Source organism: Mus pahari, chromosome 13 (assembly GCF_900095145.1).
Source record: "Mus pahari chromosome 13, PAHARI_EIJ_v1.1, whole genome shotgun sequence".
Lineage (NCBI taxonomy): Eukaryota > Metazoa > Chordata > Mammalia > Rodentia > Muridae > Mus > Mus pahari.
This window is the reverse complement of record NC_034602.1, coordinates 38,078,272-38,103,534: the sequence shown is the minus strand read 5'-3', so window position 1 is coordinate 38,103,534 and position 25,263 is coordinate 38,078,272. Positions and strand designations below refer to the sequence as shown.

General features: G+C 45.4%; 1 protein-coding gene across 1 annotated transcript; it reads right to left on the bottom strand.

Moving 5' to 3' along the window:
* Positions 1 to 5,754: 5,754 nt before the first annotated feature.
* Lap3 (leucine aminopeptidase 3) lies at positions 5,755 to 25,032 on the bottom strand. Its single transcript, XM_021210291.2, has 13 exons — positions 24,850 to 25,032; positions 23,105 to 23,220; positions 21,741 to 21,795; positions 21,274 to 21,379; positions 20,136 to 20,295; positions 18,176 to 18,340; positions 15,234 to 15,392; positions 13,946 to 14,070; positions 12,518 to 12,606; positions 11,569 to 11,671; positions 9,130 to 9,209; positions 7,367 to 7,476; positions 5,755 to 6,524 (listed from the first exon to the last, which is right to left on the bottom strand). The coding sequence occupies exons 1-13, from the start codon at positions 24,949 to 24,951 to the stop codon at positions 6,335 to 6,337; spliced, it is 1,560 nt and encodes a 519-aa protein (XP_021065950.1). The 5' UTR covers positions 24,952 to 25,032; the 3' UTR covers positions 5,755 to 6,334.
* Positions 25,033 to 25,263: the final 231 nt, after the last annotated feature.

Genomic DNA, 25,263 nt, shown 5'->3' with positions numbered 1-25,263 from the left:
GGTATAGGGAACTTTCAGGATAGCATTTGAAATGTAAATAAAGAAAATATCTAATAATAATAAAAAAGAGAGTAGTGGAGAGAGAGAGAGAGAGAGAGAGAGAGAGAGAGAGAGAGAGAGAGAGAGCGTTTACCAGGAGAGTTTTACACAGAGTGGAGAGAGAACAGTCTAGGCAGACGCAGGTGAAGACACAGTGAGCCAGAGAATGAAAAGGAACCAGAAGAATTGAAAGGATTGCTAAAGTTAGTATTAGCAGAACAATTCAGGAGAGGCTGAGAGAGAAGCCTGAATGAATCAGTCATTCTGGAGATGAATTTGAGCCAGAACAGCTGAGTTGAACCAGCCAACGGAACTTAGAAAGAGCTAGAAAGGGTGACCCTATACAGCAGCATGTCTCAGAGGCTAAAAACACTCAAGGCCTAGGTAAGATTGTATGGAGGCTAGAAGCTTCTAGGACTAGGCTTAGGTTAGCAGATGGAGGCAGTAAGCCTTTGAGACAAGTTTCATCGGGTGAATAAAAGTTATTTTTACAGCCATCTGCAGCCTCAACAGATGCAAAACTGTTGCCTAAACTAACAGGTTGTCTTGTGAGAGTTGTTAGCTGTTGTTATTTCTATCCTCACAAAAGCACTTGGCCTTCCTATGTTGATGTGCATACATAAGCCTTCAGGTGTTCTAGTAGCTGACTTGCCTGATCCTGGGAAATAGAAACTTAGGTTTGGTCTCCTGATTTAAGCATTGGTTCTGATGCTAAGGTCCTGTTCCTCAGTTGGTTCTTGATCCATCAATAAAGACTCCGATGACCAATGACTGAGAATGGGGGGTGCACTTAGAGTTGCAAAGGCAGATACAGGCAGAATCAGGAGAGCAGGGAAAGAAGCTGGGAGTAGTTGTAGGAGATAACGCCAACCAGCCACATGAGTTTTTGTTTTTTTAAGATTTATTTATTTATTATATGTAAGTACACTGTAGCTGTCTTCAGACACTCCAGAAGAGGGCATCAGATCTTGTTACAGATGGTTGTGAACCACCATGTGGTTGCTGGGATTTGAACTCTGGACCTTCGGAAGAGCAGTTGGGTGCTCTTACCCACTTAGCCATCTCACCAGCCCGAGTTTTTGGTTTTTTGAGTGGCCAATGGCTACTCTATCCAATTATGCCTGCAGTGGCAGAAGAGGTTTAGCAGTGCTCAGTCACTGAGTTAACAAGGCATTTTAAGATTAACTGGTGGTGTTCGTGTGTTTTGCCCCAAGGCTCATCTAAGTTGCATGTATTAGTAGTATGTTCCATTTCACGGCAGAGTCATATCCTATGATAATAATGGTTTGTTTAACCATTTATCCATTGGAGAACATTTGGGTTGTATCTAATTTGGGGCTATCACAAATAAAGCTGCCACAAAAATTCTTGTATAAGGTTCTCTCCCCTGCCCCCTCCCCCCGACAAAGTCCAACTGCTGTGTTCTCCCCTCTGACTTGGTTTGTTTGTTTCTTGAGATAGGGCCTCACTCTGCAGCCCAGGCAGACCTGAATCTAGCAGTCTTGCCTCTACCCCCCGAGTGCTGAGATTATGGATAGACATCATCATGCTGAAAGGAGTAAATGGGCCTGAGCCAGGCTGATGCCATGATAGGCTATAAAGTTAGCAGTTCAGGATGTTGCCTGTAGCCATTCTGGGCCATTTTAGCAATTTCTGCCAGGTTGGGGAGGATTCAGGGCTGGTTGTCCATTCCAACAATCCCATCACCTTTTGAAGGAATAAATAGCCCATCTTTAAGTTGGCTGTTCCAAGGAGATGACCTTCCATCTCCCCATCATTAAGCAGGTAAAAGCTGTAGTTTATGAAGCTTTCGGTCACCCAGACTGGGTGCCTTGTATCACCACATGGCAGTATTTAGTGGAAAGACCCCCTGTTTGGATGGAACGTTTTGTTACTGGCCGCACCCTGGGGGGCAACCTTACTTCCTCCTGTTCTCTATCCCATACCCCAGAGAGGTGGCTCTTCTCTTTAGGCTGACCAGACCACCACCCTGCCCCTCAGGCCATAGGACCCCTAGATCCCCTGGAGAGACAGTTTATGACCTATTTGCCTTTTGCCAGTAATGACCTGTATAACGGGAAGATGCAACCCCCTCCACCACCATTTTCAGAAAGACCATCAGCTCTTCTAGACTCAGTCATGCTGACTCACTGGTCCACCTGGGCGACTATCAGTAACTGCTTCAGATCCTCTTCACCACAGAAGAGAGGGAAAGGATTGTGGCTGCTCCCCAGAAATTGGTTCTGGGGCAAACAGGATCCCCATTCAAGTTCAGGCTGATATTGATGCAGCCTTTCCCTTGATTCAACCTGACTTGGAGTCTAACCCTGATGGAGGTAAGGAGAAACATTGGGACTACCACCAGATTCTAATGGGGTGCTTCCAGACGCTGCCAGGTGGTCTACATAATTACCCAAGGTAAGCCAGGTTACCAAAGGAAAGGATGAGAGCCCTGGGAGGATTCTAGAAAGACACATAGAGGCCTACAGAACATATACCCCCTTTTTGATCCTAAAGCTAGAGAAAAGCCAATCCGCTGTGAATGTGGCTTTTGTTAACCAGACAGTCCCTGACACTCAGCGAGAACTCCAACACTTGGAGGGGTTTAAAGGCAGACAGTAGTCAGAGCTGGTAGCTATAGCAGAAAAAGTCTGCAATAAGAAAATCCCCGAGGAGTGACAAAATGGAGGACTGACCAAAATAATATTAGCTGCTGCCAACCAAGACCACAAGGACAACAGGGGACTGAGAGACATGACTCAGAAAAAAGGTAAGCAAGGTACAGCTGGTAGCGGATCCCAGGCCCAAGTGACACTGAAGAAAGACAAATGTGCCTACTGCAAAGAAATGGGCCACTAGGAAAATAAATGCTCCAACAGAAGACCCAAAGTCCTGGAATAAGCAGAAATCAGTGACTAAGGTGGCAGGGCTCAACCCAGTTCCATGTGCCCTGGGTAACCCTGAAGGTGAAGAGGAAACAAATAGATTTTCTGGTGGACACGGATGTACAACATTGCATTTAAAAACGACCACTGGGGCTACTGCCAGATTGACAAACATGGGTACAAAGGAAAACGGGCGCTAAGCCCTATCCATGGACAACCAGAAGAAAGGTAAACTTGGGAGTGGGACTGGCAACTCATTCTTTTGTGATTATCCCTCTGCTGGGGAGAGATCTCCTCACCAAAATGGGAGCCCAAACCCATTCTGGCCCAGAGGGCGTGGAAGTGCTGCATAAGGATGGCCCTATTTATGTGTTGACCTGGCTCTAGAAGAATTCAAGTTGTTCCCTCAGCCAATGCCCTTACCAAGCCCATTGCTCCAGAGTTTCCTGACAGAAATCCAATTAGACTAGCCCATCAGAGGGCCCCAATCACAATTCAAATAAAGGTTGGGGCTCTCCCAGTCCACATCAGACAATATCCAATGCCAAGAGAGACCCACTGGGGATAACCCCACAAAACACCCACTCTAGGAAGCTGGGAGCCTGATCCCTGTCAACAAACATGAAACACCTACATCCTTCCACTCAAAAAGCCTCATTCCTGTGACTACTGACCCGTGCAGGACTTGAGAGGTTACTAAGTAGATAAAGGATATTCACACACCCCTGCGCGCCCCCCCCCCCTTCCAAACCCTTCCACCCTGCCGAGCAGCCTCTCCACCCTGAGCACACCACACACTGGGCTCGACCTGAAGGATTTCTTCAGCCTGCCCCTGGCACCCAAAAGCCAGCTCTTTAACCTGTGTATGGAAATCACAACTCTTCCAAGACAACAACAAATTAATTAGTTGTCAGAACATGATCCAGGAATGGATTCATGTGAGAATTCTGTGCTTGTGAGAGCACTCCAAGAAAACTAGAGTCTTGTGACCTCAGTTTAAAACAGGGAGTTTGTTTCTCTTGGAGATGCGTTTCCATGCCCCTCCCTAGTCCAGTGGATAGGAGAGAATTTACTGCCAATTACTTATTGCTTGCTGTTGTTAATGTAATGTTTAAACTATCCTTTACATTCCTGTGGACACGTGGCTTGTCCTTGTGATCATTTGCAGCTTGAACTCATGAGACTTCACTCATATGACTCCCGTTAACCCTCAGTATAAATTGTCTGAGGCTCAGAATAAAGTTTGCTAGCTACCGCTTGAGACTTCAGTCAGCCTCATTCTCTAGTCTCCCAAGCTCTACTGCCTCTAGAGTAGTGACACTTCGTGACATAATTTTTTCCTTTTGTGTGTGTGTGTGTGGGTTTTTTGTTTTTGTTTTGTTTTGTTTTTTTTTTTTTTGCAAATCTAATACCCAGTTAGTCTAACCATGATGTAAGTTGACAAAAAAACACAACAATTATTTCTTGTGGATGTATCCAGAGCATAAAGCATTGACTTCTTGTTTTGCTAACTCTTGTTTCTTCACTCATAAAACAGGAGAGCCCAGTCTTGGGATGATTACTGTGAGACAACTTCTCTGTAGTGGTTTACACTATAGTAATGTGCAGCATAGTCAGCTCTATAGCCCAGATAGAGACTAATTTAAGAGTAACACAATGTAACTTTTAAAGCTAGTTATCCACTGGCTAGAGAGATGGCTTAATGATTAAGAGCATGCCCTACATTTCTAGAAGGACGAGTTCACATCCCAGCACCCATACTAGATGGCTCACAGCCACCTGTAACTGCACCCTCCCCTGGCCTCTGCAGACATCTGCACTCACTTGCAGATAACTATTAGGAAAATAGTTATCCACTCATGGTTACAGGCAAGACCAGTGACCTGGGCAGGGAGACACAAAGGCATGGGACAGACTCAGTAGGATTTACTTCACCTAAAGCTTGACAAAGAAAAGGAACACACAAAAGGCAAATCACCCACGCAGAGGACAAAAGCATATTTCAGAACCAGCAGACTCTGTATATTGAGCGGAAACTGCAAATGAGACACCAGCAGCTTGTGACTACGAGACTGAGAACTAAGCTAGATGAATTAAAGCTGAAGGGCAAACCTACAGAGAAAAGAAGCATCTACTCAAAAGCAGCTGCCATGGGCTCTAACCACCCCAAAGAGACACCTGCTACAAGTGCCATCAGGGACAGAGATCCTAGCCCCCCAGCTCAGAGAGAGGAAAAGTCCTGTATTTATAACTTAAAAGGTAACACTTTGCAGTGGGAACTGTCAGCCTCTTCAGGCATTCTGCCAGCCAGTCTCTCTCCTCACAAGTGTCTGCCTCTGGCTATGTTGCCAAAGGACAAGGTGCGAAGCTTGTGAATAATGAGGCCAACACTGAGGCCTTACGTGAACAAAGTGGGAAGGAACACACCCAGCTCTCCCAGGTTAACTGCTGAATCCAGGCTTCTAGCAGAAGTGAAGAAAAGGAACAAGTTAGGAAAAGGAGCTTGTGAGAGATCACACGCCATCGTGTGTGTGTGTGTGTATGTGTGTGTGTGTGTGTGTCCTCAAAACCAACCCGAGGTGCAGTGCCTTGGGCAGCAGACAGCAGTTATGGGGCACAGCACTATGAGGCTTGCTGACAATCATCTCTATGCACAGGATATCCTTTTGGAACATTTGCACATTTGCAGAGCATTTGCATACACCCCAGTGCTAAGACCTGGTGTGCTCCTCTGTCAGTGACCAAGAACCAGATATGGCTGATTCAATCTCAGATGTCTCTTAAAGGATGACCCTTCACAGAACTGAATCACAGTGAACAAACAACTATCAGAAGGAAATATTAATTTATTTACTGCATTGGATCTGGATTCTGAAAGTTATATGAACACTTAAACAATCTACCTTAAGAATCAAAACTTGGAAAATGTAACAAAGTCATTAATTATATCTTCCTTTGTACATTTTTGGTGGTGTACATTTTTTTTTTCTTTTCCAAGACAGGGTTTCTCTGTATAGCCATGGCTATCCTGGAATTCACTTTATAGACCACGATGGTCTCAAATTCAGAAATCCAGCTGCCTCTGCCTCCCAACTGCTGGGATAAAAGTTGTACACCACCGCGCCTGGCTCCCTTTGTCCATTTTTATGGACTTAGATTTTCCCTGTCTTGTAAAAATAGTAAATATGGTTTGAGAATGCATATTATTACAAGATGTTTTAATAGTTTAAAGGACCTATATTAACTCATATATCATTTAGATTTCCATGATTCAAGCACATTAAAATATTCCAAAAATTAAGATAAAAAAGAACAACATTCATTTTTGTCTTTAAAAGATTTTCATTCATTCAAAAATATTTTGAAGGTCAAATATCCAATTCAAGACAGATGGAGAATTTGTGAGTGAACTAAGAACTGTCTTTACTGAAGCGAAGTAAGAACTCAATCAGAGTCCTCGTGGGCCGCCCACTCATCCCCTTCCGCAGGTAGGGAATCTCATCTTTGTTGGTCATCACTCCTGCTATGTCTAAGTGTGCCCACTTTGTGTGCGTCACAAACTCTCGCAGGAATGCAGCAGCTGTACATGCACCTGCAGATCTGAAGAGAAAGGCAAAACAAGGTCACTTTTCCTTATGTCGGAGTGCACTAACATGTCATTAAGAAGTTACATTCAGAGCCAGTGGGACAGCAGGGATTGTATGCTTCTTTTACAAGCCTCACAGCCTGAGCTCTGTCTCTGGAACACATATGCACATGCATGCAGAAGGAGAGCACCCAGTCCACCAAGCTGTCCTCTAACTTCTACACACATGTCACAGGACCATGGCACATCCATCACTCCACACACGATAAATGACTTCTAAAAATATTACATTTGTGCTAGCTAGATTCTATCTACTACGAACAGGGAAAAGTTAATCTCATGTATTATGTAATCTATTAAAAAATTAACCAGAAATCACTTCCAGAATATATATTTTTAGATATGGCTTTATGGGACGAATGACAAATTCTAGCCCTCTTTTTCTGTGTAATGGATTCCTATAGTTTCCATCACTTTTTTTTTCTTTTTGGTTTTTTTTTGGGGGACAGGGTTTCTCTGTATAGTCCTGGCTGTCCTGGAACTCACTTTGTAGACCAGGCTGGCCTCGAACTCAGAAATCCGCTTGTCTCTGCCTCCTGAGTGCTGGGATTAAAGGCATGTGCCACCACGCCCGACTTCCATCACTTTTTCTTACTTTCTTAAAATAAGCTTTAGATTTGAAAATTTCTAACATTAAGAGAACCCATGAGAGAAAAATGTAACACCAGTAAGCTTAGAAGTACTACATTGAAAGGAAGTTGGTTAGTTTTAAAATCTTCTGTAGGGAGAAAGACAATAAAGGGTAGTTTGGGAACCAAGAATGCTTGGAAAGAGAAACTTGGATCTTTTCACATACCTGTATTTTCCAAGATTGTTGACATCAGCAAGCTGGCAATCTACGACTTGTCTTGTATAATGCTCAAAGAGGGGCATCCTCCAGACTCGGTCCCCAGTCTCCACGCTGGCCTGAAGGAAAGTGTGACAGTGAGAGTACTTTCAGAGGAACTCTACAGTCTGATACACAAAGGAAGAGCCGTTCTAGCCTGCTACTACAAAGCAAGTGTGGGAGAGATGTCTGAGATTGCTTTAGGTCACAAAAGATTTATCACAGAATTAGGAAATAGGACATTGAGTAAATTCCTAGTTGGAACTTCTAGGCTCTGAGAGTTTAACTAGGGTGAGAGACCAGGAAGGGTGTGGTCACCTTGGTCTGCTGGAGACAGGCATGCTAGACTTCCATCACTGAACAGCAAGTCCTGGGAAAGAAGACATCATCTGTGCACTTCTTAACTCCCCCTTCATTTGCTGATACCGAGCTTTCTAGCACTATTGACTGAGCTGCAGTGTTAACATCTATGCCATCAAAGGTTTAGGCTCAAACCAGATAAGCAAGGCTGGTATATTCATTTTCACAAGAAGCTTTAGAGCAAAACGTCCAAAAGCACCACCCATTTTAGGGAAATAAGTATGTGAGAGGCATTAGCTACCTCTGGGAAAAGCAGACTATGGGCTGCTGATTGTTGACTTAAACTATGCCTGTGAACACATCATTTTTGCTAGGAAAGTAAATAACTCAAAAAACCCAAATATTGTGTGTACCATGATAATAGAGGGATGCTGGGTAATATGGAAGGCCAGGAGAGGTTCCTGGCTCAGCCTTCAAGGAGATAGCCTGGCTATTATAGAGGCTGAGAGTGAGCTTCACAAAATAGAAGGAGACGTGGGAGAAGCACTGTCAAGTGAGAAATAAATTTAGGACATTAATGAAACCTCATGGATGTATTCATGGATTATGTATCTATTCCCATGGTAAGCTGACTTAACTGCTTGTGAAAGGGAACATGAGCGCCAGATGGAGCTGTCAAGCAGCCACACAGAGCACTGGAGACACGGCTGTTAACAGGCATGGAACAGACAAGCCTATCATGAGGACTTTGAGCACGTTGAACATGTGTGTCAGGCTAAGGACTAAACACTGTCCGAAGAGGAGGGCAAAGCCAACAGCTAGCAAAGGAGCTGAAGCAGGACAGCCACATAAGTCAGCCAGAAGAGAGGATGACAGAAGGCAAGGACTAGGGTCACCAAGAAATCACTGTCACCTGCTGGCTACACACAGGCTAGGTTAGGCTAAGTGTGGTATTGACAGGTAAAGCCAATAGCAGTGAGTGCAGTGTAGTGTGTAATGGGAGCAGGGGCAAGGATGGAAGATGACTGGGAAGGCACAGAGCAGAGCTGAGAATGGACTCCTCCTCCTCCCTGACCCACTGACTGTCTACACTGCTCAGTCTGCATGCATTCAGTAGAGGGGCGTGCTTTCACAGAGTGGGCCTCACGGCCTTTGCCCCTCAGAGCTTCTCAGTCTTGGCCATGAAGTCTGTCAGTTATTTTAATACCATTCTGCATCTATAAGGACAGTGAAGTGGCGTCACACCCATAATTTAGAAATATCTTTAGAAAACCCAAAGCCACTGAATGAAGTTTTTTGCTATGACCAATTTTCAATTCAAAGGAAACCCAACAGGAAGAGATCACTTCAACACAGGATTTGAATAAGCATATTATTCAAGGGTCACCAAAATTATCATCACTGTAACTTGTAGGTGTAGGTCTTAAGCCTACCTCTAATAGTTTGTTCCACAGCCAGGACGAATTGGTAAAGACTCCAGTGGCACCTGACCCCAGGGCTACGTCCATGGCACCTGTAAGACACAGTTTCCGAGGTCAGTGCCAGTCTCTCCAGGCCAGTCTCTCCTGCTGCTCAGACCACAACTGTGGTCTCAAAGTTTTGTAATGGTCCTTCGTTATAAAACATATATAACCTTGAGAAATAGTCACTTCTGTAGCTAGGTACGTCTCTCAAAGCTAGAATTCCCGTTTATTGTGGAAAATGCAGAAAAGAAAATGATATCAATTATCGGCAAGCCCAATACAAGGTAATTATCATTTATTTTCGATAGTTATTTCTAGAATTCTAAACAGTTAAGCACAGAGGACGTATAGTGGGGCCTAACTTACGTCCTCTGTGTTCAGGCACCAGCACAGACCTGGCCCAGCAGGAGTTAAATGCATGCTGACTGCTGTCATTGGCTATCAATTATATATCGGACACTATAGCAAGTAGTAATCATTTGAGGTCTATGAGGCATCTATGTGGGATATGTGTGTCACATTTTAGCCAATCAATTTAATGCCTTATTTTTCAAGTTGCTAGGTCTTGCTATAATATTCATTTTTCCTCAAAAGTTTCTACTAAACTAATAAATATTTCCATCAGTTTTTAAATTTCTCACAAAAGGATTAAAAACTAGCTACAAACAATATGTGGTATTTTCACTTAAAAGAATAGAAAATGATAAGCGTAAGTATTTAATGTCATAGCTTGATTTAAGAGGATTTCATAAATTACTGTGTTTTCTAAAACTCTACAGCTGTAGTCACAGTTCCAGTTGCAATATAGAAGCATGCTTACTGACAAGGGTCAGTACAACCTTGCCATGGAAGCCTCTCCAAGTTTTAAGTTTTTAGGATATGAATAGGGAGACCAAATCTCACAGAAATAATATAATGCACAATTCAAAACATTTATAAAACAGCCAAAATGAAACTGTATCTTTGTATGCCAGCTTTAAAAATTAGTTTAGGGGCTGGAGAGATGGCTCAGTGGTTAAGAGCACTGACTGTTCTTCAGAAGGTCCTGAGTTCAAATCCCAGCAACCACATGGTGGCTGACAACCATCTGTAATGAGATCTGACGCCCTCTTCTGGAATTTCTGAAGGCAGCAATGATGTACTTACATATGATAAATAAATAAATCTTTAAAAAAAATTAGTTTAGCCGGGCATGGTGGCGCACGCCTTTAATCCCAGCACTCGGGAGGCTGAGGCAGGCGGATTTCTGAGTTCGAGGTCAGCCTGGTCTACAAAGTGAGTTCCAGGTAAGTCATGGCTATATAGAGAAACCCTGTCTCAAAAAACAAAACAAAACAAACAAACAAAAACAAACAAACAAAAATTAGTTTAAAAAGGGCAGACTTCCAAAAAAATAGAAATAAAAAGGAATTCTTAGTAAACCATGGTGCACTGTTATTACACCCACAAGAGGAACAGGAAATCACTTCTGCTCCAGTAAAGGCTTCCTTGACTCAGGAAAGATCAAAATCAAGACACAAATGATCTGAATTTTATCTTAAAAGACGAACAGATAAATTCCTAGGGAGAGATCTTTGGATGGAAGATTGTGAGTTTGGGGATTGTGCAATAAATCACCATCCATCTCACCCCTCAGGAATCTCTGCAGTCTCTACAGAGCCAAGTCAAGGCCTTCAAGGAATACTGGCCTTCAACAGGCTCCATGAAGTTCTTCCCAACCCTTACCATCTGTGAAGCAAGCAGAGCCGGACTCAGGTTCTGACACTGGAGGCCAAGAAACTCCCTGCGGCTGCCCAGCTAGTGAACAGGGGTTACACCAAAGCTGGCCCAAAGCAAGGGCTTTCCTTGCATGCCCTATCACACTACTGTTTGTCCATTAAACAAAGATCTTGCTATCCCCAAAATGTCTTTATTTCTTTACAGTATGAACTATAAGTTTAAAAAATTGTCTGGATATCAGATATGATATGATTCATATATAAAAATTCCACTGATTTTGAAATGTATTGATCTTTTCAGATTTGTATTAGATGGGAGTCATAACAAAAAACACCTCTCTTTTTCTTTGAATCAGGATGAGCTGAGTTGACCCATCTGTTCAGAGTTACCACCGAAGAACCAGAAAGATGGCTTAGTGCTTGACACCCACGTGGTGGAGGGAATCAAGTAGTACGAGCCATCCTCTGACCTCCACACACGCACTGTGGCGGTCATAAAGTGACTGTGGTATGCTTTAAAACAATAGAACTAATATTGAGAACATTTTTATAACTGCAGAGAGTTCCTTTAGCGAAGGGTCTTTAGATATGAGTAAAGGAAACCAAATTTCAGCAAAATAATGCCCAGAGCACAGTGTGTGCACTGTACCCACCAAGTAAGGTTTCAGAGACAGGGAGTCTATGGTCTGACCTGTTAAGGTGGCAGCATTGATGATGACCTTGGGATTAAAGGTGTGTGCATAACAGAGTGCATCGGCCAGGATGAGCCTCCCCTCGGCGTCAGTGTTATCAACCTGCACAAATAAAACCAGAGGGGCTCAGACAACCGAGGAGTGGATGCGAAACCCAGACACAACAGCATTTGAGTGCAACGTGGGAAAGGTCAGCCTGTTGTGAGGCAGTTAAAGGACACATTTTAGCTATAGCAGGAACGTTTCTAATCTAGAGGGTAGCTTTGTAAGTCCCTGCCCTGGCTGCTGACACACACACACTGAAAATAAGCAGGGAAGTGCCTGGTCCACTAGAATGGCAGACGATAACAAGGAAAACTGGAAAGAGATGGTCAAAGAGCGACAGGGCCCAGGGGCAGCATGCCTGCTCCCTCAGCTTCCCTCTCTTACCAAACAAAAACCAAGAGCTTAAGGAAGTTAAAATTACATGGCAGTCTGAACCCTAAGGTCAAAAACTCTTAAAAATCTTGGTAACCTTCTCTAATCCCATTCCCTTCCCTCAGCAAAAGACACAGGGTCCTGAGCAGTGTGTACATGTGCATTTGTGCTCCACACATGCCAGAGTACAGAGCCCAAGCGTAGGGCAGTGTTTTCTAACTTAACATCTAAAGAGAGAAAGAAGTTCATCATGGCACAAGCACCTCTAAGAGCCCATGCTCTCCTGGTGTGGCGTGCTCTGCAGGCCAGGTACACATCCGGGATTAGAATGTACAGCACAGTTAGTGGGAGATCCAACAGGGAAGAAAAAAGGACTCTTAAAAATCTCTATCAGAAACTAACTGTACTAAAACTATCACCCTGCCCCAAAGAGGAGCCGGGGTCCTATACCCATGTTACACTGCAGTTGTGTGGCCAAGGTGGGGTTCTGAGAAATGCCACATGGAGCTATTGTGTTGTCCCTTCACAAACCTGGATGGTCTTCCCATTCCTGGCTCTGACAACATCTCCTGGTTTGTTGGCCTTGCCGCTAGGCATATTTTCACAAAGAGGGGCCAAACCTATTGGAAAGATATAGTAAAGAACATGAAACACACAGGATCCAAAAACGCCATCCTCTGTGACAGGAGGCTACCGGTGAGCCATCAAAAGCACACAGAACCAGATACAGGCTTCACTTTTCACAAGTGACAAAATGTGGTATTACCAGTGACACAGCTGAGGCTGTGTCAGGCGGAGCACATGTAGCACTGCCTAACTGATTCTAATCGAGAAGGAGTAAAACACAGGTTATAGAACCACAGAACAGCCTAGACCTCTCACACTCCCAGTGTCGTGAAGGAAAGGGAAAGGAATGGCGCTCTTGGCAAGAAATGTAAGGGAATGTAACAGACAGATGCAACACGCCACCTTTGCTGGTGATCTAGATTTTAAAACTAAATATGGGGGCTAGAGATATGGCTCAGGACTAAGAGAGTACAATGCTTTTAGAGGACCTGAATTTGGTTCCCAGCACCCAGCCTGTGACTCCAGCTCCAGTGGCTCCAACGCCCTCTCTGGTCTCCATGGGTACCTGCACTCACATGTACCCAGAACCACATGCTAACATATATAATTTAAAAAAACAGTCTTAAAAAATACCAAGTATATACAAAATGGGCTTTCTTAGACAATCTCTTTTGAAATGTGATTGTATTATCATTACATAGAATGTCATTTTCTTAGACATGTTAAAAGTACTCAGAGGTAAAAACATGTTGGAATGTCAGCATATTGATTTCTAATAACAGTTTTTGTTTTTGTTTTTTTTTTTTTAAAAGGACTGATCACAGAACAGAAAGACCATGTATGATGCTGGAATGGCTCAGGAAGGGAGATTCAGGTCAGACAGACTTAAAGTACCAATCGTTTCCCCACACAACGCATGAAACCCAGCTCCCTCTTCCTCTGAGTCTCGGTATTAGTGATGCTCTAAACTCTCAGCACTGCCTCTGGAAGTTTGCATCTGTGATGCCAGGAGACCCTCGTACTAACTGCATTTGTAGCAGGCATCGAATGCAGCAGAGTCCTATGAGGCGTTAAATGAGGCCGAGACGACACCCTCCACTCCACAGTCAGGCTTCCTTGCTGGAGGAAGGTACAGATGTGACATCTGTGCTCCTGATACTAACCACTTTCGCCCAAGTAAGACAAGTCAGCACAAGTTACAGCCTGCTGAGCACAACACATTTAACTCCGTCACCTCGAGACAGAAGACACCTCTTTCAGCCAATCACCTTCTGCTTGATGAGAAGCTACTTAAAAGTGTCTTCTCAGAAGGAAGGAAACTGTTGGCTGTTTTGGTTCTACCATATGGCTAGGTTTGGAAGCACTACGAGATGCAAACCTTCCCCTCCTTACCAATGATGTTAATGGGCAAATTGAGCTTTGCTGCAGACACAATGGCCGAGCATATTGTTGCTGCTCCTCCCATATCAGCCCTCATGAGGTCCATATTTGCAGAAGCCTTGATGGAGATACCGCCACTGTAAGATAAAGGAAAACCGTGTGCAACATTAACAATGGCAATGTTGAAAGCTCAAATTGCTTTCTTAAAAACAGAGATGGGTAGGGACAAAGATGCCTGCTGCCAAGTGTGATAACCTGTGTTTGAGTCTCCTGACCCACATGGCGGAGGGAGAGAAGTGATTCCTCTGACTTCCATGTGCCTGCTATGGCACTTGGGTCTCCATATGCATACATACCCCACATAACAAATACATGAAAATATAAAACACAACACCATGCATGTGGTGGTGTGTGCCAGAAATCCCAGAATTCAGGAGGCTGAGGCACGATTTCGACTTGGAGGCCAGATTTGGTGACACAGCAAGATTGTCTCAAACCAAACCCAAATGCCATACAAACCCAGAGTCCACCACCACACAAAAGCACCACATACCTGCCAAAGAAAGTCAAGTTTCTAAACTTGCAATCTGAATTACTTCAATTCTATAGCCTTTATACAGATAGAAAATAATTCCAGAAATATGGATAAGTGAGGTCCTTTTATTTCTGTTTGAATGAAGCCTGACCAGGTGCCATTAGAAACATCATCATATACTATCAAGCCACCCATGATCCATTTCTGCTTTCGATCATTAACACCAATACCACACAGACTATCTCATCAGCAATAAATAAATTAATCAATCTTTGAATTAACTAACTCATGAAACCTGACGGTCATGAAATCCGACAAGCTCACGGAACACTCCTCTCAAGAACACAGACAGAAAAGGTTACCAGCTCCTCCGACACCAGCTGGTGCAGACGGCTACTGAGGGAGAACAGGCACAGGGAAGGAAGGTATGTATGTGAGAAGTGCACGCTTGCGTGTGTGTGGGCATGACAAGCACTTTACTAACTGAGCCATCTCCTAGCCCACTGACTCTACTTGGTGTGTGACTGAACAAAGAACTTCTGAATCGTGGTTCCCTCCCCTGTTGTTGGTCACCGGGCTAAGATCAGGAGCATGGTTATTAAAATTCCCAATTGTTTTAGGCATATATAAACATTGCATTTCAACACTGCCGCCAGCACAGTACATTTACTATAATGTGTAAGACCCGATCAAATCCCGTGCTTATGAATCACACTCTACCTACATGGCATTCACCCAGAGAGCACAGCCACTCCGAGGAAGTACCTGTCAAAGGTAATGCCCTTTCCCACAAACACCAGGGGGGCTTCGGTTGCGTTGGGGCTGCCTGTGTAGTGGATTTCCAAGAAGACTGGTGGTTCTTCAGACCCCTTGGCTACACTTAGGAACGAACCCATTTCTTGTTCCTCTATCCAGGACTTGGGTCTACAGAGAAGAAAGAGGAAAAAAAAAAAGAGAGAACTGTTACATTTATTCCAAAACAACTTAGAAAATTTTCAACTGTATGCTAAAAAATGTACAACATGCAAGTTATTCAAATGTTGAACAGGGCCCTGTGCACTCAGTGGTAGGGCACACCCTTAGTATGCACAAGACCTTGAGCTCCATCCTCATCATCAGGCTACAAACACGGGCTGAAGGCAGCAGTGATCATAGCCTAGCATTTGCTTCTGTCTACTCGCAGGGGGAAGACTTGACTCTGGGGATACGTCAACAGTAAACTGACATCAGGCACTCCTCTACCAAGGATTAGACAACTACTCAGAGAACTTATACTTGGCAACTAAAAGAAGCTCAGGTAATAAATAGTGTTCAATACTCAAGTATTTCTGGTTTTAATTTGAAAATGAAATTAGCAAGGCTCTTAGTCCACAGAAGGGAATTTAAAGTCAAGGCATTCAGCTTCCTTTTTGTATTACTAATAATGGCATACACACAAAACTAACAAAAACAAGGCTATCCTACATCAACAGGAATAAAATATCCGGTTTCTTTGCTTGTCTTTTCAACATTAGCACACCATTTCTCATAGTTCCAAGTGCAATTTGAAATGTCTCTGAACAGGAAAACTATTTAGTTCTCATAATAAACACAGACTCAGTCCAGGTAACATGAACCCCCACCTTAGTGCAAACTAGAACACAGATACCATATTGTTGTTCTTTCTAGGGTAAGGAAGAAGTGTTCTGTATTGATTTCTATCCACAATAACAAAGTCTGTACTACCAGAGAAGACCAGCACTAACCAGATCCAAGGACTACTCCTGCACTTGCCTGCCCATTTAGTCAGACTATTACACTAAAATTGTCCCCTTATTTCAAAGGGAAACCAGAAACATAACTCACATAGAAAAGACAAGCTTATAACGTGTGCACATTTCTGAATGCAAGCTTAGTACTTGGTATTTCACCGCTGCCTTGCCTTCTGGAAGAGCTTATTTCTTTGGAGCAGCTCTACCTACCCTGAATTGGGTGTGGTGCAGCTGTGTAGCAGTGTGAGTCACAGGCCGCCTGGGCATCGTGCTGTCTTCTCTGAACTCTTTTTTCCCCTGCTCACCCATAGCTCTGTGCTTTCCCAAGACTCTGCTGACCACCTTACCAGAAGCCCCTGGTCTGTCACCATTTAAAGTGACCTTTATCTGCTGGTATTCATTTTCCCTCACAGCCCTCCTCCTGCTTCTGCAGCAGCTTCCCAGACCCATTTTCCTGCCTGTCCTGCCCTTTGCAGCAAGATCCATCACTGTGCATGCCTGCCTACAAAACTCATGCCATCCCTGATCTGGCAACACCTCCATTACAGGCTGACAGAGCAGGGCACTGGTATCTCCTCTTCTGAGACAGGCCACATCCATGGAGCCTACACACTGACAGCCTCAACACATAGAAACTGTCTAAATAGGGACTGTCCTAAAAGAACAAACAGAAACCATGGACTCTGATCACAATGAAGTGCTGAAGAATCCCCTTATACGAAAAGATCCCTTGAGAAACAACCCTGAAAGTGAAGCAAAAGAAGAGTCTGCTCATTTATTTTGATCAGGGCTCCCAAGCTCACTGGGCGTGTAGTGGGCTGAAGACAATTTTTGAAAGGGAAATGGAAACTAGAGGAACTGACTGTGAGAACTGTTGACAAGCACTCGGGAGGCCTGGCAAGGTATCCATGCAGTATAGCCAAGGTCATGAGGCAGGTGGGTTCTCACCCTGTGCCCACTCAGTTAGTACACTGCACTCTTCACCTGCATCATGAGCAGAAACGTAGACAGGGCGACACATAAAAACATGAAAGCTCTGTAAATGCTAACAAGGGACTAGAGAGATGATTCACAAAGAGTACTGGCTGCTCTTCCAAAGGGCTTAAGTTCAATTCCTAGCTCCCATATAGTGCCCCATAACTGTTTTAAGTCCAGTTTCTGGGGATCCAACACCTTCTTCTGGTCTTCTTGGCTTCAAAGCACTCACACATGACATAGACATACATGTAGGCTAAATACCCACACATACAAAATAAAAATAATTTTTAAAAAAAAGTTAACCAGTTATCCTTTGACCCAGGAATTCAACTCCCAAATTTTTATTCAAGAGATTTAAACATGAAAGTTATGTCTCCATTTTAACCCATAAAATGGATTTAAAAAAAATCACACAACACAGTATGAAATCATGAAACTTTCTTGACAGCGAGGAAAACAAACCTCAAATATAACTCTATTTGACTTTGTGTAGAGCTTCTAGTGGGCTCAATTCACTCCCCTGAACACAGAGTTCAATTTTAGGATCTTGACTTGTGTTGGTCAGGGTTTCTATTGATGAGATAAAACACCACAGCTATAAAGCAACGTGGGGAAGTTTTTTAGGACATGGTCATTACTGAGGAAAGTCAGGACAGGCAATCAAACAGGAGTCTGGATGCAGGAGCTGACACAGAGGCCATGGAAGAGTGCTATTTACTGGCTTGCTCCTCATGGCTTGCTCAGCCTGCTTTCTTACAGCACCCAGGACCACTGCTTTAGAGGTGGCACTGCCCACAGTGAGCTGGGACCTCCCACGTCAATTGTCAATCAAGGAAATAAACCACAGGGGATTTTTCTCAACTGACATTCCTTCTTCCAAAGTGACTGTAGTTGGCATCAAACTGATATAAAGCCAGACAGCACACACTGTTCTTTTGGCTGTACGTCCCACGAGTCCACGACATAGTCATAAATTACCTGATATGGACCTCTGTTTTACTACTGGCATTTTTGAGATTTTTTGCAATAATTTCAGCGAATCTGGTTGGCGTCATCTCATTGGCTGGAGACTCCATCAGATGACGGGCCAAGTTCTGTCCAGAAGCAAAGAGGACCCCTTTCTCCCAGGCCTCGAGATCACCGCTGTGGAAGAAAAGAGTTACTCTCAAATAACCTCAAGAACACTGACCTTTCTGCTGCTAAGTGAGGCACTTATCTTAAAAAAAAAAAAAAAAAAAAAATTAAGACTACAAGCAAAAAATGATTGCCAAAGACCTAGACCCATCCTGTGAGTGAGAAAACAGGCCCACCCCACTGAGGAAGTAAGATAAATCTGGTTAAGCAGTCCACTTCACAAATTTCCCCCTTTGCCAGGCCATGGTGGCACATGCCTTTAATCCCAGCACTTGGGAGGCAGAGGCAGGAAGATCTCTCTGAGCTTGAGACCAGTCTGGTTTATAGAGCAAGATACAGGATAGCAAGGGCTACACAAAGAAACCTTGTGTCAAAAAAACAAGAAGAGAGACCCCTGGTATTCTGTGTGTGTGTGTGTGTGTGTGTGTGTGTGTGTGTGTGTGGTCTGATAGGTCCAGTCCACTGTTGAGATGACCACCCCAAGTACTCACTGTGACGTCAGCAAGGAGCAAACATTCAGATGAGAAGTTGGAGGCTCTGCCACCTTACAGTGCCTAACCAAGGCTCTAAATCCCAACCCACTAGACAGCAAGGACTAGCTTTAGAAGAGAACACACAAAGGTGCATGTTGTATGATCCTAGCACTTTGATAGCAGTTAATATGGGCGACACGGAGACAGACAAAATAATAGCTGGCATCTCAGAGCAGTCACCACGTGCCACTCACCTGACACATTTTGTCTTTGGCTTATCATACAAACTATGAGATCAACCAGGAATGATGGTACATGCCTGTACTCACTGCACTGCAGAGGCCAAGGCAGCAAGATTGTGAGTTCAAGACTAATCTAAGGCTATATAATGAGACTCTCTCTTAAAACTCAAAACTCTACACCAGGATTACAACTCTCCTATACAAAAAAAGAAAAAAAAGACTGGAGAGATGGCTTAGTGGTTAAGAGCACTGACTGCTCTTGCAGAGGTCCTGAGTTCAATTCCCAGCAACCACATGGTGGCTCGCAACCATCTCTAATGGGATCCCATGTCCTCTTCTGGTGTGTCTGAAGACAATTACAGTGTACTCATATAGATAAAATAAATAAATCCAAAATAAAAAGAAAGGAAGGAATATAGATTTAGGTCACTTAACTAAGGTTTCCACAGGTAAGTGATAGAGACAGGACTGAAATGTGGGTGACTTTCTACAGAACCTTCATTCCCAAACACTCTTTAACAGATACCAAGCACCACTCTATGCCAAGAGCAACCTACTGGCATCACAGCGCCTGGAACTGAAGATCTCTCACTGTCTGTCCCTGACAGCACAGACCAGTCCCTTTAAGACTGGAATAGGGCTGCAGTAATAGGTGGTCAGTCACCTTCTGAAGGCATCTCCCGCCATGGACCACCAAGGCAAAGATGGAGGCTCTCGTCCACACAGGTCTAATGTTTAGCATGTCAGCAGGTGTGAGTTCAATGGGCAGTATGTGGATTAAAGCTCATTAGGATATTCTGTCAAGTCATCCCGCCTTCTGGGAAAAGTTAACACTGTAAGGAATGCTCCTTAGTGACCAGCAAGTACAGAAGATTCTCAGGAGCCACAGAGGACTCACACACATGACAAATGCCAGGAGCGGAGCTTGGGGACAATTGTCACACTGTAAAGAGGGCTGAGACAGTAAGCAGGATACACACAAGCCACAAGGCACTGCTGGACGCTGAAGAGCAGGCAGCTCGTCTCCAAAGCATGCTGTCAGGATGCTTGCCTGCCAGTGCCACCCACACCCCAGTTTCCTCCCATCACCTTCCATGCAGCTTCGCCGACACAGCCACCTTCTTCTTCTGCTTCAGGTCATCGTACTCATAGAGACCAAGCACAGCTCCTTCTGCAGCAGCTTGTGCATCTCCACAGGGATCCACCTCCACCGACGGCAGCTCCAGGTCTTGGACCTGCCTGCATCCCGCTTCAGACAGGAGAAGCAGAAAACCGACCGAGTCAGTACAAAGCAGAGGCACATGGTGGTGTGCCAGGGGAACAAACTTTCATTTCCCCTTCTATAAAGTGTGGATGGTATGTGCCTCACAAGCCGAGCTGAGTACAGAGGTCAAGGGAACAGAACCTCTCAAGGGGAGAGACCATCAGTAAGAGGCAGATAGTACCATGCGCATTTCAGAAGTGCGAGCATTTTCTGACAAAGCTTCCCAATCACTGGGAGCTGCCAGAGTAAGGAGACCAAGAAATGATAGCGTTGAGGTTATAGCCAAGCAACCAAGCAAAAGCCATCATCAACAGCATTTATTAAAGTTGTGTCAATAAAAACGCTCAAATAAAAGTTAGGCATGGCTACTTAACTCTGAAAGTAAACTTAGTAAGCATTTATGATAATACCCAGGCCAAGGATTAGTCAAGCAAATTACTGTTGCCTCCGAGTGCTTCTCCAACTGCATTTGGGGCAGTTGTCCTGTGGGAAAGGCTCTCCCTGCTGCTAAGCAACACAGTGGCTCAATGACATCAGCCTCATTTCCCCCAACCCACCTATCAAGCCAACTGGGACAGGCCCTCGTCTTTTACTAACAATGAATAAGTATTCCACGCTCTGTTCCTCTTTTCTCTAATTTGTAAATATAATGGTTCTGTTTTATCTAAAGTCGGGCAACACTGTGGTTGCATTACAAAATGGAAAACTCTACACATCACAACTTCTGAAGAAATGGAAGCAAATCTCCCATCAGAAAGCAGAACATACTAAAATGGCAACGTCACAAGCTAGCCTCTGTACCTAGGTAAGGTCAGACACATCTCTATAACTGAACTTGCCGAGTCGCTGCGCGGGAGCAGGGTAAGGCTGGTGGCAGTGAACGGACAAATGGCAGTGAACGGACAAATGGCAGTGAAGAGCCCTCGAGAACCTTTGGCTATTAAACATAACAAGCAAGCAAACCTGCAACAGCAGCTCTGATGTTTTCTTTGCCTTCGTGCCAGTTTTCCTGGTCATCAACTCCAGCCGATCGCTTGCCAAGGCCGACCACCACCACACTGGGGAAGTCCTGGTCCACAAACACACCAAGTCAACCACTGTGAATTTTTAAAACAGCTCCTCCAGAAATTTATGATAGAGAGAGACAGAGCTGACAGAGAGCCACTCTAGGTTAGCAAACAGGAGTTGGTAAGTACAACAGATGTGAGAGGCAGAGTGAGGTAACCCTCCAAGTTACTCTGTGTGAGGTGGTGCCTCCCCTCCACACTGAGGAGTACAAGCCAGAGAGACAGCCATTCTCCTTTCTGACCATAAGGGGTGCTTTTGCTTAACGGAGGCACAAAAGTGCTAGCCAAACTGCACCCACAGTAATGGGCACACGGAAGGTCTCAATATGGATTCACCAGACCTGCACGCCCTTCACTTCATACCTGATGCAGACCGTAGAAGGTTCTGGTTTTGCCTGCCTTGAGAGGAGGTCCAGATCTAAAGGAAGAGGAGACAGTTGTTTCAAACATTGGTCTGTTGCTCTCTAGGTGAGGGACCTAAGCTTCAGCGGGCACTCTTGGTGACTGCTTCTATCCTGGGCTCCACTGATGGCTTTACACAGTGGATACAGGCTAGACTCCTCAGATGCAGCACTTTCACCTCAAGAGGTACCAAGCCAACATCCAGGCTAGAGGGAATAGGAACACCAGTTTCAAAACAGAGAAGCCAGGTGTGGTTGCTCATGCTTGTAACACCAGGACTTGGCAAGCTGAGAGGCATTTTCTCAATTAGTGCTCAAAGGGGGGGGAGGTTCCCTTATGGGTGGTGCCATCTCTGGGTTGGTAGCCTTGGGTTCTATAAGAGAGCAGGCTGAGCAAGCCAGGGGAAGCAAGTCAGTAAAGAACATCTCTCCATGGCTTCTGCATCAGCTCCTGCTTTCTGACCTGCCGACTCCCTTTGGTGATGAACAGCAGTATGGAAGTGTAAGCTGAATAAACCCTTTCCTCTCCAACTTGCTTCTTGGTCATGATGTTTGTGCAGGAATAGAAACCCTGACTAAGACACTGAGTAACAGGTTGTTAAAGGGGCGTATGCTGTTCTCTCTATTTCTTCCAAACGTGGTCAGCAGATTAAAGTCTTCCTACTTCCTCTAGGACCCTGCTAATCTAGGAGAGAGAGGTCAGATCCCAGGCCCTCTCCAGACTGAATTTCAGGCTGTACTCTTGCTAATTATATGATCCGCTCGTACTTTAACATTTGAAAAGCCTTCAAAGTCCAGCGGTAAAATAAAAGGGCAGGACCTTGACTGTTTTTAAATTACTCAGTTAAAGCACATTTGGAGGCTGATGTCAGGCAGGAGAGTAGGAATTGTGAACCGGGGCCTAGGGAGTGGGCTGAGGAAATCTATTCCTTTCTGGATCCCTGTCAATCCTTCACAATAGGTTCGTGACTGGCTAGAAACCATCTGACTTCCCAGAACTGCAGACCCATCCACACTCAAACAGTCCAGCTTACTTTCATTTCCAGAGAACCTGCTGGTCAGGGCTCCATTAAGTTTATCTGACACAAGGAGAATAATCTCTTTAAATCTTGGGGCCTTTAAGAACTACAACCCCACCCTGTTTCATGGCAAATACTTTTAATCCCAGCACTCCAGGGAATGAGGCAGGTGCAAGTCTATGAGTTTGAAGCTGGCCAGCCTGATCTACATAGTTCCAGGAAAGCCAGAACTACACAGCGAGACCCTGTCTCACAATGCAAAACATACACACAAACAAAAAGGAACCCCAATTATAGTAACACTTACATGTTCAACATTTCCCTCAGCTTTCCAGACACCAACTTATTGAAACTCTCTCCTGCACTTGTAAACTGCGGCAAGTCATCATCTTTGTCTTTGGAATAAATTCCTAAAACAAGGCCCTGAAAAAAAAAAAATCAAGAAAGATAAATACAATCAGAGTACATCCCTCAGAGGGCACTGGCTGTCCAGATGCAGAAGGGGGCAACCAATCCCATTAAAACTGTCTTTCCCTGAGAGGCTAAGAGCAGAGCAGCAGCCCCCCCCCTCCCCCCCCAGCAGCTGAAATCCCTACCAAGACAAGACCAGAACTGGGTTAGGTGAGACATCTTGGGCCAACCCTAAACCTGAAAATCACTTGTTTCAGATCCACTGTCTCAGGGTTCGGTCGTTTGAAATACTTGTGTTTTGACTCTGCCCACTCACGGGTTAGCAGCAGGACTTCCTACAGACATTCAGAAGTCTCTAGTGAAGACTCGGATTTTGGAGTGCTTCAAATTTCAGGTTAGGGATGTCCACATTGTTTAGTAAGTACCCTGTCAATCGGGGAAAGTGTGTGACTTCGCAGAGAGGGCAGAAGCAGGGCCCTCTGCCAAGCGCCTAATGGTGTGGCCCCACATCTCCGTTCATCACACGCTCCCCGCCCCAAACACCTGAAATAAGGACGTAAAATCACTGCTCATCGTTCGACTTCACGAGACAATTCATGACTTTTCAAATACTGCCTCCCTTACGGCCACTTCAAGGAGCACTTTCCTCTCCTTTGCCAGGTAAGGAAACCTAGTCCCCGACACACGAGCTCCTGCGTAGTTAAACTTTGACAGTGCGCATGCCTTCCTTCTGGTCTGGGTCCTTTCCAAAAAACACCCCAGGTACTCTGGACCCATCTTTCCACTGAAGAAAACGGGCTTCCTTGGCAAAGGTAACTGCTAGGTTCTCGCTTTCCCAAGATTGTTCATTCTGGGGCTCCAGGAGACCAAGCTGAGACTATCCACTGTTACTGGCCAGGGCTGGAAAAGTGTCCGCCTAACTCCTCTGCTATCTGTGATAAGTGCAGGCGACCTGAGTTCATGCTCCATCTGGAACATTCCTCCCTCTCCAGGTCCTGGAAGCATGACGTACTCCGATGAGCCAACACCCTTTCAGACCCTTCACATCTGAGTGTCCTTCATAATTTCTCAGACTGTGGAGAAGACCCTCTTCCAATTTCACGATGACCTCTCCCAATAAAACCCTTTTCCCTAAAAGGACAGAAACCCAATCCAGCAGTTTTTTCCCCCCAGGGCCTTCCACTTCACTTCGGCGGGGGGAGGGGTCCAGGCCCTGTGACTGGCTACTCTGGAACCTTAGCAGGCTTTGGGACAACCCTGCCACCGTCCCTTTCTAGGGTTTCTGCGAGGACTAAAAAAATTGGCGAAGCAGGCGCGTGTAACTTTTCGGAGCTCAGTTAGATGGAGGAGTCAGTAAAGATTGGTTAGGTGGAGTGAGCGGTTCTGCTCAGCCTTCAGAACCCAGCACTGTCCAGTTAGGAAGAAAGGACGCGCGCCCTCGGCAAACAGCATCGGCCGCGCTCGTCGCAAGCCGGGCCCAGGCTGGTGTCCTGCAAACCCAGGGAACTTTTCTGTTCGGCTCATTTCTGCAACTTGATGCGTCCGTCCTACATACACATCCCGGCCTGGATACGCCGGGTCACCCTGCGGCCCGCAGCCAGGGTTCGCGCGGCCGCCCGAGAACGAGCTGCCTCCACTCACCTTCGTCATGTCTGCGGTGGACAGACCCCGATCCCAGAGACCTCTCACTCCCAGGCGACGGAGCGCGACTCGCGCGGCAGCCGGAAGGGGCAGCAAGTACATCTTCTCGGCTCGGCCCACGGCGCCGCCCTCCAGAGAAGGAGCACGTGGCGCGTGGCAGGGCGCGCGCCTGGAGGCGGGACCTCCGGGGTCGCCGGACGCGCGCCTGGAAAGCCGGACCGCTGCAGGGCCTAGAGGGCGGGCCCCTGGGGGCGGGGCTGTCGGCAACTGGGCGGAGACCCGCTACTGCGCCTTAGGGAAGGGCGGCAGGCCCTTGGGGCGGGGCTTCTGTTCTTGCGGGTCGGCGTCGTGGGCGTGGTTTCTGCGGGCTCAGGGGCGTGTCGGTTTGCTCGCGCTCGCGTGGGAAGCCTGAGA